The sequence below is a fragment of the Ruditapes philippinarum genome, unplaced genomic scaffold (assembly GCF_026571515.1).
Source record: "Ruditapes philippinarum isolate M1 unplaced genomic scaffold, ASM2657151v2 ctg126_1_1_1_1, whole genome shotgun sequence".
Lineage (NCBI taxonomy): Eukaryota > Metazoa > Mollusca > Bivalvia > Venerida > Veneridae > Ruditapes > Ruditapes philippinarum.
The window spans coordinates 741,451-756,082 of NW_026858637.1; the positions used below are offsets into that span (position 1 = coordinate 741,451).

Below are 14,632 nucleotides of genomic sequence, written 5' to 3' on the forward strand. Positions count from 1 at the left end.
GATAAACAAATTTACACGGTCACTGATTGTTTTGAATGCTTTATTTATTCAAAAGAAATTTGAAGTCCTTTCAAATAACTTAGTTCTATCTGTTGGACCAATCTTTTACAGGTTCATACAGCCTTCATTTTTAGCTCACCTGTCGTGAAAATTTGTAATCACAATTAGTCTGGGGTCCATCCATCCATAAACTTTTACTTTAAACAACATCTCCTCATAAACCACTAAGCTAGTTTCATCCAAACTCGTTCAAATAAAAGCCCTGTGGTCACTATTTCACATAAAAATATGAACTTTCTTATATCAGTTTAAGATTTAGATTTTATATCTGATTTTGTTTTTAGTTTACAATATTCCTTGTTCCTTGTCATGGAGAGCTTTTATATTCAGGTTAGTGATTTCACGGCCATCATGGCCCTCTTGTTAAATTGATGTCTTTCATATTTAATATTCATATGACTAGTACGGTAATAGTTAGGGGTCATTTGTGTCAAGGTCAAGATCACAGTTAACCTTTCTTTAACGGCATCAAATAGCAGGGGCTTACATTTTTATGCCCCCACAAAGTGGGGGCATATAGCTTTGCACTTGTCCATCCGTCCGTCTGTCTGTCCATACGTCCCGAAATCTTGTGAACGCAACTCCTCTTAAACCAGATGGCAGATTTTGCTTAAACTTCCAGGGATGAACAACCTTAATGTGTAAATGGTAGTAAAGGAAGGAATTTTCGCTGCAACCAAATTTAACAGAATTATGGCCCTTTGGTTTTTATTCATTTTTTTCTCATGCAAAAAAATCATTTACATTTTTAGTAGCTCACCTGAGCTAGCTCAGGGTGAGCTTTTAGGATCATTAAATGTCTGTCGTCTCTCGTCTGTTGTCCATCCTTATTTGTTCGTTATCTGACTCTAGTGGTCACATTTTTGCCTCAATCATCATCAAACTTTATCAGGATGCTTGTCTAGGTAATTGCTTGGATTCATTTAAACATGGGTCATCTCGGATGAAAAACTAGGTCACAGGAGCTAAAAATAGAAGCATTTTGATAACACTGTAGTGGCTACTGTTTTGATCCAAACATCCTGCAAATTTGTCTGAAAGTTTATTTTGATGATATCTAGGTCAATTTCGAATATGGGTCACTTGGGGTCAAAAACTAGGTCACACCACTCAAATGTGGAAAGCCTTATTAACACTCTAGTGGTCACATTATTGTTCGATTGTCATCAAACTTGGTCAGAATGCTTGTCTAGCTAATTACTCAGATGAGTTTGGACATGGGTTATCTCTAATGAAAAACTAGGTCACAGGAGCTAAAAATAGAAAAATCATGTTAACTTTCTAGTGGCCACTGTTGTTAACCAAATATTCTGGGACATTGGTCTGCAAGTTTGTTTTGGTTCTAGGTAAAGTTCTAAGTAATTGCTCAGATGAGTTCAATGGGTCAGGTGAGCGACCTAGGGCCATCTTGGCCCTCTTGTTTTAAATACTTTTTTGAATATCACGAAGAGTCTTTCAATGGAAATTAAATCAATTATTAACACAGTATAGAGGTAAAGAAAAAATTGTTTTCTATTTCATTTTGAAAAACAGTATCTTTTACAATAATGTTTTACCAGTTAAAACCCCACCACTCAAAATTTTATAGATTGGACAAAACCCCACCACTAAATTTTATAGAGTGGACAAAACCCCACCACTAAATTTTACAGAGTGGACAAAACCCAACCACTTCAGTTTTTTAGAGTGGACAAAACCCCACACTTACCAATTATTGGGCAAGATTTGATGAATTAAAATATATATAATATACACATTTTTTTTTCACATTTTATTTTTTAATTTCAATACATCTTGCATGTGCAATATGCAAAAAAGGTGTTACAAACTGTACACAAAAAAACTTAATCCAAATCCCTGAAGAACAAAACAGATTATTTATTGATGTTTTGATTGCAAAAAAGGTGTTACAAACTATACACAAAAAACATCCAAATTCCAAAAGAACAAAACATGATAATTATAGCATATAGCATTTATTATGCCCCCACAGAGTGGGAGCATATAGCGTTGCACTTGTCCGTCCGAGTGTCCGTCCGTCCGTCCGTCCGTCCGAGCAGACGAGAGCTACATTATGAGGTTTAGGTTTATGTACAGGCACTCTGTATGGGGTTCATTCCGTAGAGACATGTATTATGTGGTTAAAAATGCTCTTATGGGGTTAAAAAAATTTGCTCTTGTGGGGTTAAGAGATCAAAGGAATAACCCCACAAACACGTCTGCTAAGTATGTCCGTACGTCTGTCCGTACGTCCCGAATTCTTGTGAACGCAACTCCTCTTAAACCGGATGGCAGATTTTGCTTAAACTTCCAGGGATGAACAACCTTAATATGTAGATGGTAGTAAAGGAAGGAATTTTTGCTGCGACCAAATTTAACAGAATTATGGCCCTTTGTTGATTTTTTCACTATATACTATGTAGAAATTTTGTGAACGCAACTCCTCTTAAACCGGATGGCAGATTTTGCTTAAACTTCTAGGGATGAGCAACCTTAATGTGTAGATGGTAGTAAAGGAAGGAATTTTTGCTGCAACCAAATTTAACAGAATTATGGCCCTTTGTTGATTTTTTCACTATATACTCTGTAGAAATTTTGTGAACGCAACTCCTCTTAAACCGGATGGCAGATTTTGCTTAAACTTCCAGGGATGAACAACCTTAATGTGTAGATGGTAGTAACGGAAGGAATTTTTGCTGGGACCAAATTTAACAGAATTATGGCCCTTTGTTGATTTTTTCACTATATACTATGTAGAAATTTTGTGAACGCAACTCCTCTTAAACCGGATGGCAGATTTTGCTTTAACTTCCAGGGATGAACAACCTTAATGTGTAGATGGTAGTAAAGGAAGGAATTTTTGCTGCAACCAAATTTAACAGAATTATGGCCCTTTGTTGATTTTTTCACTATATACTCTGTAGAAATTTTGTGAACGCAACTCCTCTTAAACCGGATGGCAGATTTTGCTTAAACTTCCAGGGATGAACAACCTTAATGTGTAGATGGTAGTAAAGGAAGGAATTTTTGCTGCAACCAAATTTAACAGAATTATGGCCCTTTGTTGATTTTTAGTTTTCAACTTGTGGCACATGTAGTCCAAAAAATATTTGACCTAGAGTCATAAGATTGACAGAACAGTGGCGTGTGGGGGCATCCGTGTCCTATGGACACATTTCTAGTTTCATTAGCAATATAATACAAATATTGAATGAGATTATACAAACAATTTACAAACTGTTAAATCAACATCAAAGAGTAGTCATTTATTTGAGACTGTGCCACATTTATGACCTTGAATTATCCATTATTATTAGTTTCTTCAAATTCATTTCTTCAATTTATTTATATAAAAAAGAAAATACTTACTATTAATCAAGAATATAGCACATTTTCATCAATTAATGATTAAAAATAGCAAATTTTGTGTAGCACATTTCTAGTTTATTCAGTTGAGTCTATTTTCCTTCATTGTACTTAGTTTAAGCGAATCCCGGACAATCCCCCTCCCGGACGATTCCCCTACCATATTATTTTCACAACCCGGACATTTCCCCTCTCGTTATTTTAATAGGGTGGACTTTACCCCTCCCGTTAATTTTACAGGACGGACAATTCCCCTCCCGTTATTTTAGCAGAGCAGACAATTCCCCTCCCGTTTTTTTTCACAGAGCGGAACGTGACATTATACGGCCCTTAATCATAACTGCCACTGTGTATAAAAAAAATCTATAACCATTCTTATTAAAGATGACAGTTTTTACTCTTAACAACACACTGTTAAAGATCGGAACTCTTAAGAAGTATTATTTCACAAAGGTGACATTATACCGCCTTTAATCATTGCCGCCGCTGCTTAAGAGGCCCTTAATCATAACTGCCACTGTGTATAAAAAAAATCTATAACCATTCTTATTAAAGATGACAGTTTTTACTCTTAACAACACACTGTTAAAGATCGGAACTCTTAAGAAGTATTATTTCACAAAGGTGACATTATACCGCCTTTAATCATTGCCGCCGCTGCTTAAGATAAACAAACTGTCAATAAAAAATCTTTAATCAATGCTGCCCTTAATTAAATGTGTCCTTGATTGCAAAACCAATTATTTACAATTATTTTACCGCTGCAGAAAAATCACAGTGCATATCCATATCGGTACCCTCTTTGCGAAAATCTGCTCAAATGGTACCCTCTTTGAACATGCACAGGTCATTCTCTGCTAAAAACAAATCAGCGATGGATAACAATCAAGTAAAATTTCATTGTAATAAGGAAAGGAAGTATGACACATAGAAAAGATGTATACCACGGAACACCATAATGTTTTATTTATGTGCTGATTTGTCATGTGCCCGTTTTTCATGTACTGCAACTTCACAATAAGCTACAAAAAATCAACATGTCTTGCCTTTAAAATAAACAATATTATAACATATATATGTTCAATAGCCACGGGAGGGAAATTGTCCGCTCTGACAACAGCGGGAGGGAAATTGTCCGCTCTGCTAAAATAACGTGAGGGGAATTGTCCGCCCTGTAAAATTAACGGGAGGGGAATTGTCCGCCGTAAAAAAATAACGGGAGGGGAAATGTCCGGGTTGTGAAAAAACATTCAAATTTACTGGGAGGGGAATCGTCCGGGAGGGGAATTGTCCGGATACCAGTTTAAGCGGATACAATGGCCGATAGCCTGAAGAAACTCAGGTACAGTCTTCTCCTTATTGATGAGTTGTTCACACATTCTTTTGAGTTTCTGCTGATGCACAATTGTTTGTTTTTTAACATGTTTTGTCCACTCTATAAAACTGAAGTGGTGGGGTTTTGTCAACTCTGTGAAATTTAGTGGTGGGGTTTTGTCCACTCTATAAAATTAAGTGGTGGGGTTTTGTCCACTCTATAAAAATTCTACATTCCATTTAAACCCCCTAGAGTCAAGGTCACTGTTACAAAAAAACGAAAACTGGTTTTCAAACAAATAACTAGAGTTAGGATTAACATAATGTTATCAAACTTGATGTATAGCAAGCTTATATGGAGACCCTGATTGGAAATTGCTTTTGGTTGCCCTGGGTCAGGGTCACCATTACTAAAAATAGAAAAATGGTTTTCGGACAATAAATAGAGTTAGAAATGAGATATTACATGTACTTTCAAATTTAGTATAAAGCAAGTTAATATGAATATCCTGGTTTGGATTGCTCTAATTTTATTTTGAACTATTGAAACCAACTTTCTTTGTTGGTACAAATAACAGCATCACTATTTATTCTTCACTGCCATATTTCATTCCTAATTCCTGTCACATCAATACTTGGTCTTTGAAAACTTGGTTTTTGTTGCAGTGCTGCGTTTCTTGTTAATTACAAGTACATGTTTTTAGCTCGACTATTCGCAGAATAATCGAGCTAATGCAGTCACCCATTTGTCGGCGTCGGCGGCGGCGTCGGCGTCCCTGTGGTTAAGTTTTTGTATGTAAGCTGGTATCTCCATAACTACTGAAGGGAATGGATTGAAACTTCACACACTTGTTCTCTGTGATGATCTAAGATGATTGGCACAAGTCCCATAACTCAGATTTGCTTTTTTACATAATTATGCCCCTTTTTTGACTTAGAAATTCTTGGTTAATTTTTTGTATGTAAGCTGGTATCTCCATAACTACTGAAGGGAATGGATTGAAACTTCACACACTTGTTCTCTGTGATGATCTAAGATGATTGGCACAAGTCCCATAACTCTGATTTGCTTTTTTACATAATTATGCCCCTTTTTCGACTTAGAAATTCTTGGTTAAGTTTTTGTATGTAAGCTGGTATCTCCATAACTACTGAAGGGAATGGATTGAAACTTCACACACTTGTTCTCTGTGATTATCTAAGATGATTGACACAAGTCACATAACTCTTGATTTGCTTTTTTACATAGTTATGCCCCTTTTTCGACTTAGAAATTCTTGGTTAAGTTTTTGCGTGTAAGCTGGTATCTCCATAACTACTGAAGGGAATGGATTGAAACTTCACAGACTTGTTCTCTGTGATTATCTAAGATGATTGGCACAAGTCCCATAACTATGATTTGCTTTTTTACATAATTATGCCCCTTTTTCGACTTAGAAATTCTTGGTTAAGTTTTTGGGTGTAAGCTTGCATCTCCATAACTACTGAAGGGAATGTATTGAAACTTGAAGGGTTTGTACCTTTTTGGTCAATTTTATGTATTCATAAAGGTAAGCATTATTATACTCAATGAAACACCCTTGTGACAAATTTCTGAATAGTCTAGCGTTACTGTCCTCCGACAGTTCTTGTTAACATAATTATGCCCCTTTTTTGACTTAGATATTCTTGGTTAAGTTTTTTCGTGCAAGCTGGTATCTCCATAACTACTGAAGGGAATGGTTTGAAACTTCACACACTTGTTCCCTGTGATTATCTTACATGATTGGCACAAGTCCCATAATTCTGATTGCTTTTTAGTATAATTATGCCCCTTTTCAACTCCTTCAAATTCTTGGTTAAGTTTTTACATGTAAGCAAATAACTCCAAAACTACTGAAGGGTTTGTGCCTTTTTTTGGAACAATTTTATGCATTCATAATAATAAAGCAGTGATTAACTCAATAAAACATCTTAATAACAAGCCTTTGTACCTTTTCGGACAATTTTATGTATTCATATAGGTAAGCATTATTATACTAAATGAAACACACTCGTGACAACTTTTCGAATAGTCGAGCGTTACTGTCCTCCGACAGTTCCGACAGTTCTTGGTTAAGTTTTTGCGTGTAAGCTTGCATCTCCATAACTACTGAAGGGAATGTATTGAAACTTGAAGGGTTTGTACCTTTTTGGACAATTTTATGTATTCATAAAGGTAAGCATATTATACTCAATGAAACACCCTTGTGACAAATTTCCGAATAGTCAAGCGTTACTGTCCTCCGACAGTTCTTGTTCTTTAATTTTGTATGTTTTCTATAACTTTTCATCTAATACCTTTACTAAATTTAAAATATCGTAAGTTTGGTAAGTCAAAGTTGAAGGGACTTGCGTAAAAACTTTGACACATCTGGACTTTGAATCATGAATTTAGGTCTCAATGACAAAATTCCAAGCCATTGACATCTTCAAGCAAGTTTCAAAAGGCGCAATAAAAGGAAAGGGCGATAACTAAACCAGCATATAGTTAATATATCCAGTGTGATTATCGTGCAACACCGGGTTACAGAAATTCTCAATTGAAAGTAGGTCTAGTTCTTACTGTTTACTTTTAAATACACTATGGCAATTTGAATGGTAACTTTAAAGCATTTTATCACACATGTGAATGCATATAAAGTCAGTTAGAACACACGACTATGTAATCAACAACTGTCTCACAAGTTGATGGAAAATCATCTTCCCTGTCGTAAAAGGTGTTAAAAATGTCTCAAGATCAAAGGTGTCAGAATAATCGAGGGACTTTGACTTATTTGTGACAAATTGTACTCTATTTTTTGTACTCTATTTAATCTTTACAGACCACAAAAAAACTTTGGCACATTAAAAAATTTGTCACATAAAATTTTGACTCATATATAGGTTTTTATAAGGAATATATAGGATGGAATAACGGGACTTTTATTTTACTCTGACACATCGAGAAAATCAAGTAGCCGAAGTGAAAATCGAGGAGCCAAAGTCTGATTCATAAAAGTTCTACTGTATTTAATGTTTACACTGATGTAGAATTTGTGTAAATCTGGATTTGCTAAGGTTTTTATTTGGAACAGTCAATTATAAATGAATGGGATTTCAATATGTCCAAACATAACAATTTGGCAACCAAGTGACATGTGTGTTTGCCTGGCTATACATGTTTACATGTTGCCTTAATGCTAATCACTTTGAGATCACTTTTAAAGATTTTTTTCAAACAAATTTACTTAAAATAGAGAAAAGTTGAAACATTTGTTATACTTATTCATCCTGAGAAAATTAGACCTTTTGATTATCTATTGTATAAACATAATTTCCTTACTTGGCAAGGAAACTAACACATTTCTATGATATAGACAAACTTAGAACTCAAAAGATTTGTGTGTGTATTTGCGTTTATTTATACTCGCCACCGTTTGCCCATATGGGCGAGTCCTCCAGAAGAGTATTAGTCATTTTAGATTTTTGGAGGATAGTGCAATTACAGATACAGAAAGATGCCCCAATTCCAGAAGCTTCTCCTGGTTCTTTAGCGTGCCAAGTGTTTAAGCACCCATACACGGGACCTCGATTTAAAGTCTCATCCGAAAGACTGATTAGTAATTTTAGTTTGCCAGCCCGGGAATCGAACCCACAATGTCGAGATTACAAGTCTCGCGCTCTAACCGATTGAGCTATGCGGGCTGGCTACCAAAAGATTTAAGTTCATTCATGTCATTTATTCATTCATTCAATGGTTTAATTGAATGGCCCTGGCCAATCAGAATGTTGCTTGGGTTCTAACCGGTAGGGGACTTATGGATTGCTTGCAATACTATGATAATTGCTTGTTTGATTATTTGACACAATTTAAATGACTATTGTGGAAAAATCTCTTGATGATCTACAGTTTTGCACACAAGTTATTTGTCCAGACCTGTATATAATTTTGTTGTTTTAATATTAAGCAAGTCCCTTTATAGTCGGCTCATGTCAGAAAACCTCAGTGGAATCCTTTGGTTGTAGAATGATGACATGTTTAATTTTATAATACACAAAACAATATTGTGACTAATTCAAACGGTGTACATGTAATAGTGTAGAGCGGTTAGAGCAAGCTTCTGTCTTATACAGGATTCCTGTTTTCTCATATTAAGTTAAATGCTGCTTTTTTCTATGGCAAAAAGATTTGGAAAAATAAACAAGATGCACATTATAATTTATACATTTTGATATATTTATCAAAATGATTCTGTTTTCACTTTGAATTAAAAAAAGATATTGCATCAGCCTTTTAGTTAGAACCAAAATGGATAAGCCTTTGCCATATGTAAAGATCAAATTGACTTCAAGTAAGAGAAGTATGAGATTTTTACTGATCTAGAAACGAAAATTATTATATTATTTTCTGGATTATTTCAATTTTCAGACAATTTTGCATTCTGTATTTAGCATCCAGGAGGGATCTGAAAAGCACAGAATCTTCAGTGACAATGTGTATACAAGTTTCCTGTTTTAATCCAGTTTGTTTTGCTTTTAAGATTGGAATTTTGTTTTTGTTTTTACAATTTAGTGCTCTTTGATCATGCTTGATTTATGATGCAGAGATTGTTTAACAGCAAAATGAAATTTGCATGGAATTATGGGTAAACAATACTGTCACACACCAAGACTTGAGCTTCTTATACCTTAATCTGCTGAATTTCTCACTCTTGTCCAGTTTCTAGTTTTGGAAATATCTGTAATGAAAAGAAGTGTTCATGAATTCCAGAACCTAGCTAAACACTGTTTTCCCAGAACTTTCTGTACATTGCAGACGTATGTTCTGGGGGAATAACCTAAATGGCGTGCAATAGCAATAAAGCTTTTCTTATATGAAAATGAAATAAAACAATTTTTATACCCCCAAAAACGAAGTTTTGGGGGGTATATAGGAGTCACTCGGTGGTCAGTTGGTCGGTCGGTCCAGACGTCCATTGCATTTTCCTTGTCTGGAGCATAACTTGAAGACTAATGGTTGGAATTCAATATAACTACATACAATGGTCAAGCCATTGAGAGGAAGTGCAGTGCACAAGAACCATAACTCTATCTTGACTAATTACAGAGTTATTGCCCTTTGTTACTTTTCCTTGTCCGGGGCATAACTTGAAAACTACTGGTTGGAATTAAAAACAACTTCATACAATTGTCAAACACAATAAGGGGAAGTGCAGTGCACAAGAACCATAACTCTATCTAAAGTAATTACAGAGTTATTGCCCTTTGTTACTTTTCCATTGCTTTCTTTTGTCCGGACCATAACTTGAAGACTAATTGTTGGAATTCATTATAACTTCATACAATGGTCAAGCACATTGAGAGGAAGTGCAGTGCACAAGAACCATAACTCTATCTTGACTAATCACAGAGTTATTGCCCTTTGTTACTTTTCCTTGTCCGGGGCATAACTTGAAAACTACTGGTTGGAATTAAAAACAACTTCATACAATTGTCAAACACAATAAGGGGAAGTGCAGTGCACAAGAACCATAACTTTATCTAAAGTAATTACAGAGTTATTGCCCTTTGTTACTTTTCCATAGCTTTCTTTTGTCCAGACCATAACTTGAAGACTAATTGTTGGAATTCATTATAACTTCATACAATGGTCAAGCACATTGAGAGGAAGTGCAGTGCACAAGAACCATAACTCCATCTTGACTTATTTCAGAGTTACTGCACTTTGTTAGTTTTCCTTGTCCAGAGCATGACATGAAAACTACTGGTTGGAATTCAAAACAACTTCATACAATGGTCAAGCACAATAAGGGGAAGTGCAGTGCACAAGAACCATAACTCCATCTTGACTAGTTACAGAGTTCTTGCCCTTTGTTACTTTTCCATTGCTTTTTTTTTGTCCGGTGCATAAAACAGTTGTGTATTTATTTTGAAATGACTTCATTTGAGTTTTGCAAACATAGCATTAAGATGCACTAAAAATTAGCTTTACATTATATAGGTGTGTCAGTAACAAAAAAAGATTTTGTCACTGTAAGCAGTTATTATGTGAGTTATGTGATAAATATAATACAGTCCAACCCCGGTTATTCAACAACCCTTTATTCGCATACCCGGCATTATTCGAAGTAGATCGGCAGTCCAGTTTTTATCTCTATATAAATCAATATAAATACAAGCTTGCGTATTATTCGAAATGCATTATCCGAATACCTCCTATTTTCCGAAGTAAAATTTCGGACCCGATTATACAATTATGAAAAAATTTCACATCTATTATTCGAAGTCAGACTAATTATTATTCGAAGCCAGACTAATTGGCGCAGATCCACTCACTGACCGGTGGACTTGTGAAAAATATCAACAGTCATGGGTGTATTTAGACAATCATGATAATTACGCTTTGTGTGTTCTTTAATCATCTTTAATTACTGAAAATGAAAAGCCATGCACCGTGTTTGATGTTGTTTCTGTTATTGCTTGAAGATGACAGCAATAATTTTCATACATACCGTATATGTGAATTCGTCAAAACATCCAAAACATTTTTTTCGTAGTAACGCTACATGAGAGCCTTTACCCTAATCTAAAAATACCAGAGTTTAGCTGAAAATACCTTAGTAAACATGGCCATTATCAAGGCTATGAAACGAAACAATACATAATGTAGAATAAAATCCAAGTATTTATGTTTTCAATGCCAATAAAATAATTTTCACACATCTTTTCTTAAATATTTATTTTTCTCAGTTGAATGCAGGAAGTAAGTGTTGTAAACCGTAGTTTTGCTATGATTGGTCAAAGTGGAGTAGATTTCGTCTATCACAATATTCCTATTTCGATTATTCGAACCTATCAATAATTATTATTCGAAGTAAATTTTCAGTCCCAGGCACATCGAATAAATGAGGTTGGACAGTTTTATATTTGTGAAGAGTTATAACTTAATTTATTGAACTCGTTGAATAAAATAATATGCATGCCAGAGGCTAGCATAACATAATTATGCTTGCTCAGGGTGAGCTTTTAGGAAGGTTGAATGTCCTTAGTCTATCCACATTTAGTTTGTTAACACACATTTTTGCCTCAGTTGTCATGAAACTTGGTCAGAATGCTTTTCTTAGTTATTGTTCAGATGAGTTCGAACATAGGTCATCTCGGATGAAAAACTAGGTCACAGGAACTAAGAAATATAAAAATCTTGTTAACTTTCTAGTGGCCACGGTTGTGATCCAAATGTCCTTGAAATTGGTCAGAAAGGTTGTCAAGGTCACACAGCCATAATATATAAAAAAAACCTTGTTAACACTCTAGAGGCTACTGTTTTGATCCATATATCCTGGAAATTAGTCAGGAAGGTTGTTTTGATGACTTCTAGGTCAAATTGTATATGGGTCATCTTGGGTCAAAACCTAGCTCACACAGCTAAAATATATAAAAACCTTGTTAACCCTCAAGGGGCTACTGTTCCAGTCCAAATATCCTGGAAATTGGTCATAAAGGTTTTAATTATGATTTCTATGTCAACTTTAAATATGGGTCACTTTGGTTTAAAAATTAGGTCACACAGCCTTAATATTGAAAACCACTGTTAACACTCAACGGGCCAAATATCCTTGAAATTGGTCAGAAAGGTTGCTTAGGTGATTTCTAGCTAAAGTTCAAGTATGGGTCACCTGGGGTCAAAAACTTGGTCACACAGCCCAAATATGGAAAAATCTTGTAATCACTCTAGGAGATACTGTTCCAGTCCATATATCATGAAAATTGGGATTGAGCCTTCATAATCAGGTGAGCGATATAAGGACCATCCTGGCCCTCTTGTTATTATTGCAGGTGCCACTATAACTGTTGGAAATTTGTAGATTTTCATTATAAACTATTTAATTTTTATAAAATTTTAGATAGATTATAAATAGAGGCACATTCATAATTTTCTAACACATCAAGTTATTCCACCTTAAAAGGTTAAATAATAAAATAGTAAAAATAGGAATATCACATAGTAATACTGTGTTCTGCATCGAGTGTAATTCCCCAGAGCTAAATCCTTTACTTACTGGAAAACATTGTTAAGCTAGGTTTTCAAAAAGGTCCATAGGTCATAGACGGCACAGTAGTGCAGGTTGTCCTGGCTGTATACTCCTGGCTAATGCTAATCATTTTTAGTTTTTGGAAGTAAAGGTTTTCAAAAACATTTCATTGTTAGTTATGATTGTGTAAAAATTGAAATGTTTAATTGAATCATGTTTTACTGAAGTCCTATCAAAGTTACTAGCTCACCCTTTACCATGATGGACTTTCTTTTCCATCCTTTAGTCTGGACAGAACCATTTGATATTTTTGGGGAAAAATACAAAATAGGTACTGATTCAATGCAGACCTTGTTCAGATGGCATGAATGTAAACTGGTAGCATGAGTAAACTGTTTGGAGCATGTTTTGCACTGTACAATGATGAATCAAGCAGTGTCATGGAGACATTTTTAAAGTTTTGTTGAAATGTTGTTTGAAAATTCTACCCTCTTTAGCTGAGCTCAGTGAACATGGCAGTGTGTTGGTTGTTCAATTTGTTGTTTGCCTTTATCCACAAGTTCTTTAAACAGCATTATTATATTCTCTTCCTGTTCAACAAGCTGATCGCAGAAAATGTATAACACAACACAGCCTTCTGTGAATCTGCCATCAATTTCTAAAATTTCCAAAATTTTACACTATATGTAATTGAAAACAGTGGTGAAGGAAAATCCTTTAAAAAAAATGTTTTTGGTCAGCATGTGTTAGTTGTGCATCTGGGTGTTTTGCTTGCATATTTTTTCATTATTTATAGTTATTACCCTTGACTTAATAAAAATTTTCAACTTGTGCCATGCATAGCACAAACAGTATTTGACCTAGAGTCCTGAAACTGTGCAGAAATGTTGGTCAGCATGTGTAGTTGTGCACCTGGGTGTTTCCTTGAATATTTTTTCAGTATTTCTAGAGTTTCTTGACTTAGTTAAAACTGTTCCAAAATGTTACATCATGTGTACCTCTTAAAATGTTTCAGCTAGAATCAACAAACTATCAGCATGTCAAGTTGTGCAAAAGGAATTTTTGCATATGGAGTTATTGCTCTGGACATAGTATAAATTTGCAATTTTCAATAGAATAAATTTGCAATTTTCAACTTGTGACATGTCTAGCTGAAAAAAGTATTAGACCTGGAGTCATGAAAGTGCTCAGCATGCGTAATTGTGCACCTATTTTATGGATTTATATACATTGTAGTATTTGTAGAGTTATTGATCTTTATTTAGTAAAAGCTATTTAAAAATGTGTTTGACCTAGAGTCATGAAACTTACAGGACTGTTGGTCAGCTTTTTTTTTATGCCCTCAGAGGACGGCATATTAAAATGGTACCGACTGTCTGTGCATTCCCACTTCATTCGTGTCCGGACTGTAACTTTGTCATACATTGAGGAATTTTGAAATAGCTTGCCACATCAAGAAGATGTGTCACATACAAGAACCACGTCCCTACCTCAAAGGTCAAGGTCATACAAACATTTCGAAGTTTCACATTTTCACAATTAGAGTTAATAGGTACACACATTCGTGTTCAGACTGTAACTTTGTCATGCATCAAAGGATTTTAAAAAAACTAAGCATATATGTCTACCACATAAAGACAAGGTGTTGTGTTCAAGAATTACATCCCTACAGCAAAGGTCAAGGTCACACTACCATTTTGAAGTTTTACATAATCACAATTAGAGTTAATATCACACAATCATGTCCAGGCTGTAACTTTGTCATGCATTTAAGGATTTTAGAAAAACTTGGCATAAATGTCTACCACATCAAAATGATGTGTCGCGTCCAAGAATCATGTCCCTTTCTGAAAGGTCAT

The 14,632-nt window shown here is 35.0% G+C and overlaps 1 protein-coding gene across 2 annotated transcripts in view; it reads left to right on the top strand.

The window, feature by feature from the left end:
* Window positions 1-14,632, top strand: part of LOC132753804 (protein OSCP1-like) — an 87,036-nt gene that overhangs the window by 37,743 nt on the left and 34,661 nt on the right. Inside the window, exon 3 of one of the 2 annotated variants that reach the window (XM_060744334.1) lies at window positions 9,170-9,235. The exons of the other annotated variant lie outside the window; for it this stretch is intronic. Within the exon in view, the coding sequence (XP_060600317.1) occupies window positions 9,170-9,235 (66 nt within the window). The remainder of the gene's footprint in view (window positions 1-9,169; window positions 9,236-14,632) is intronic. 2 annotated transcript variants of the gene reach the window in all.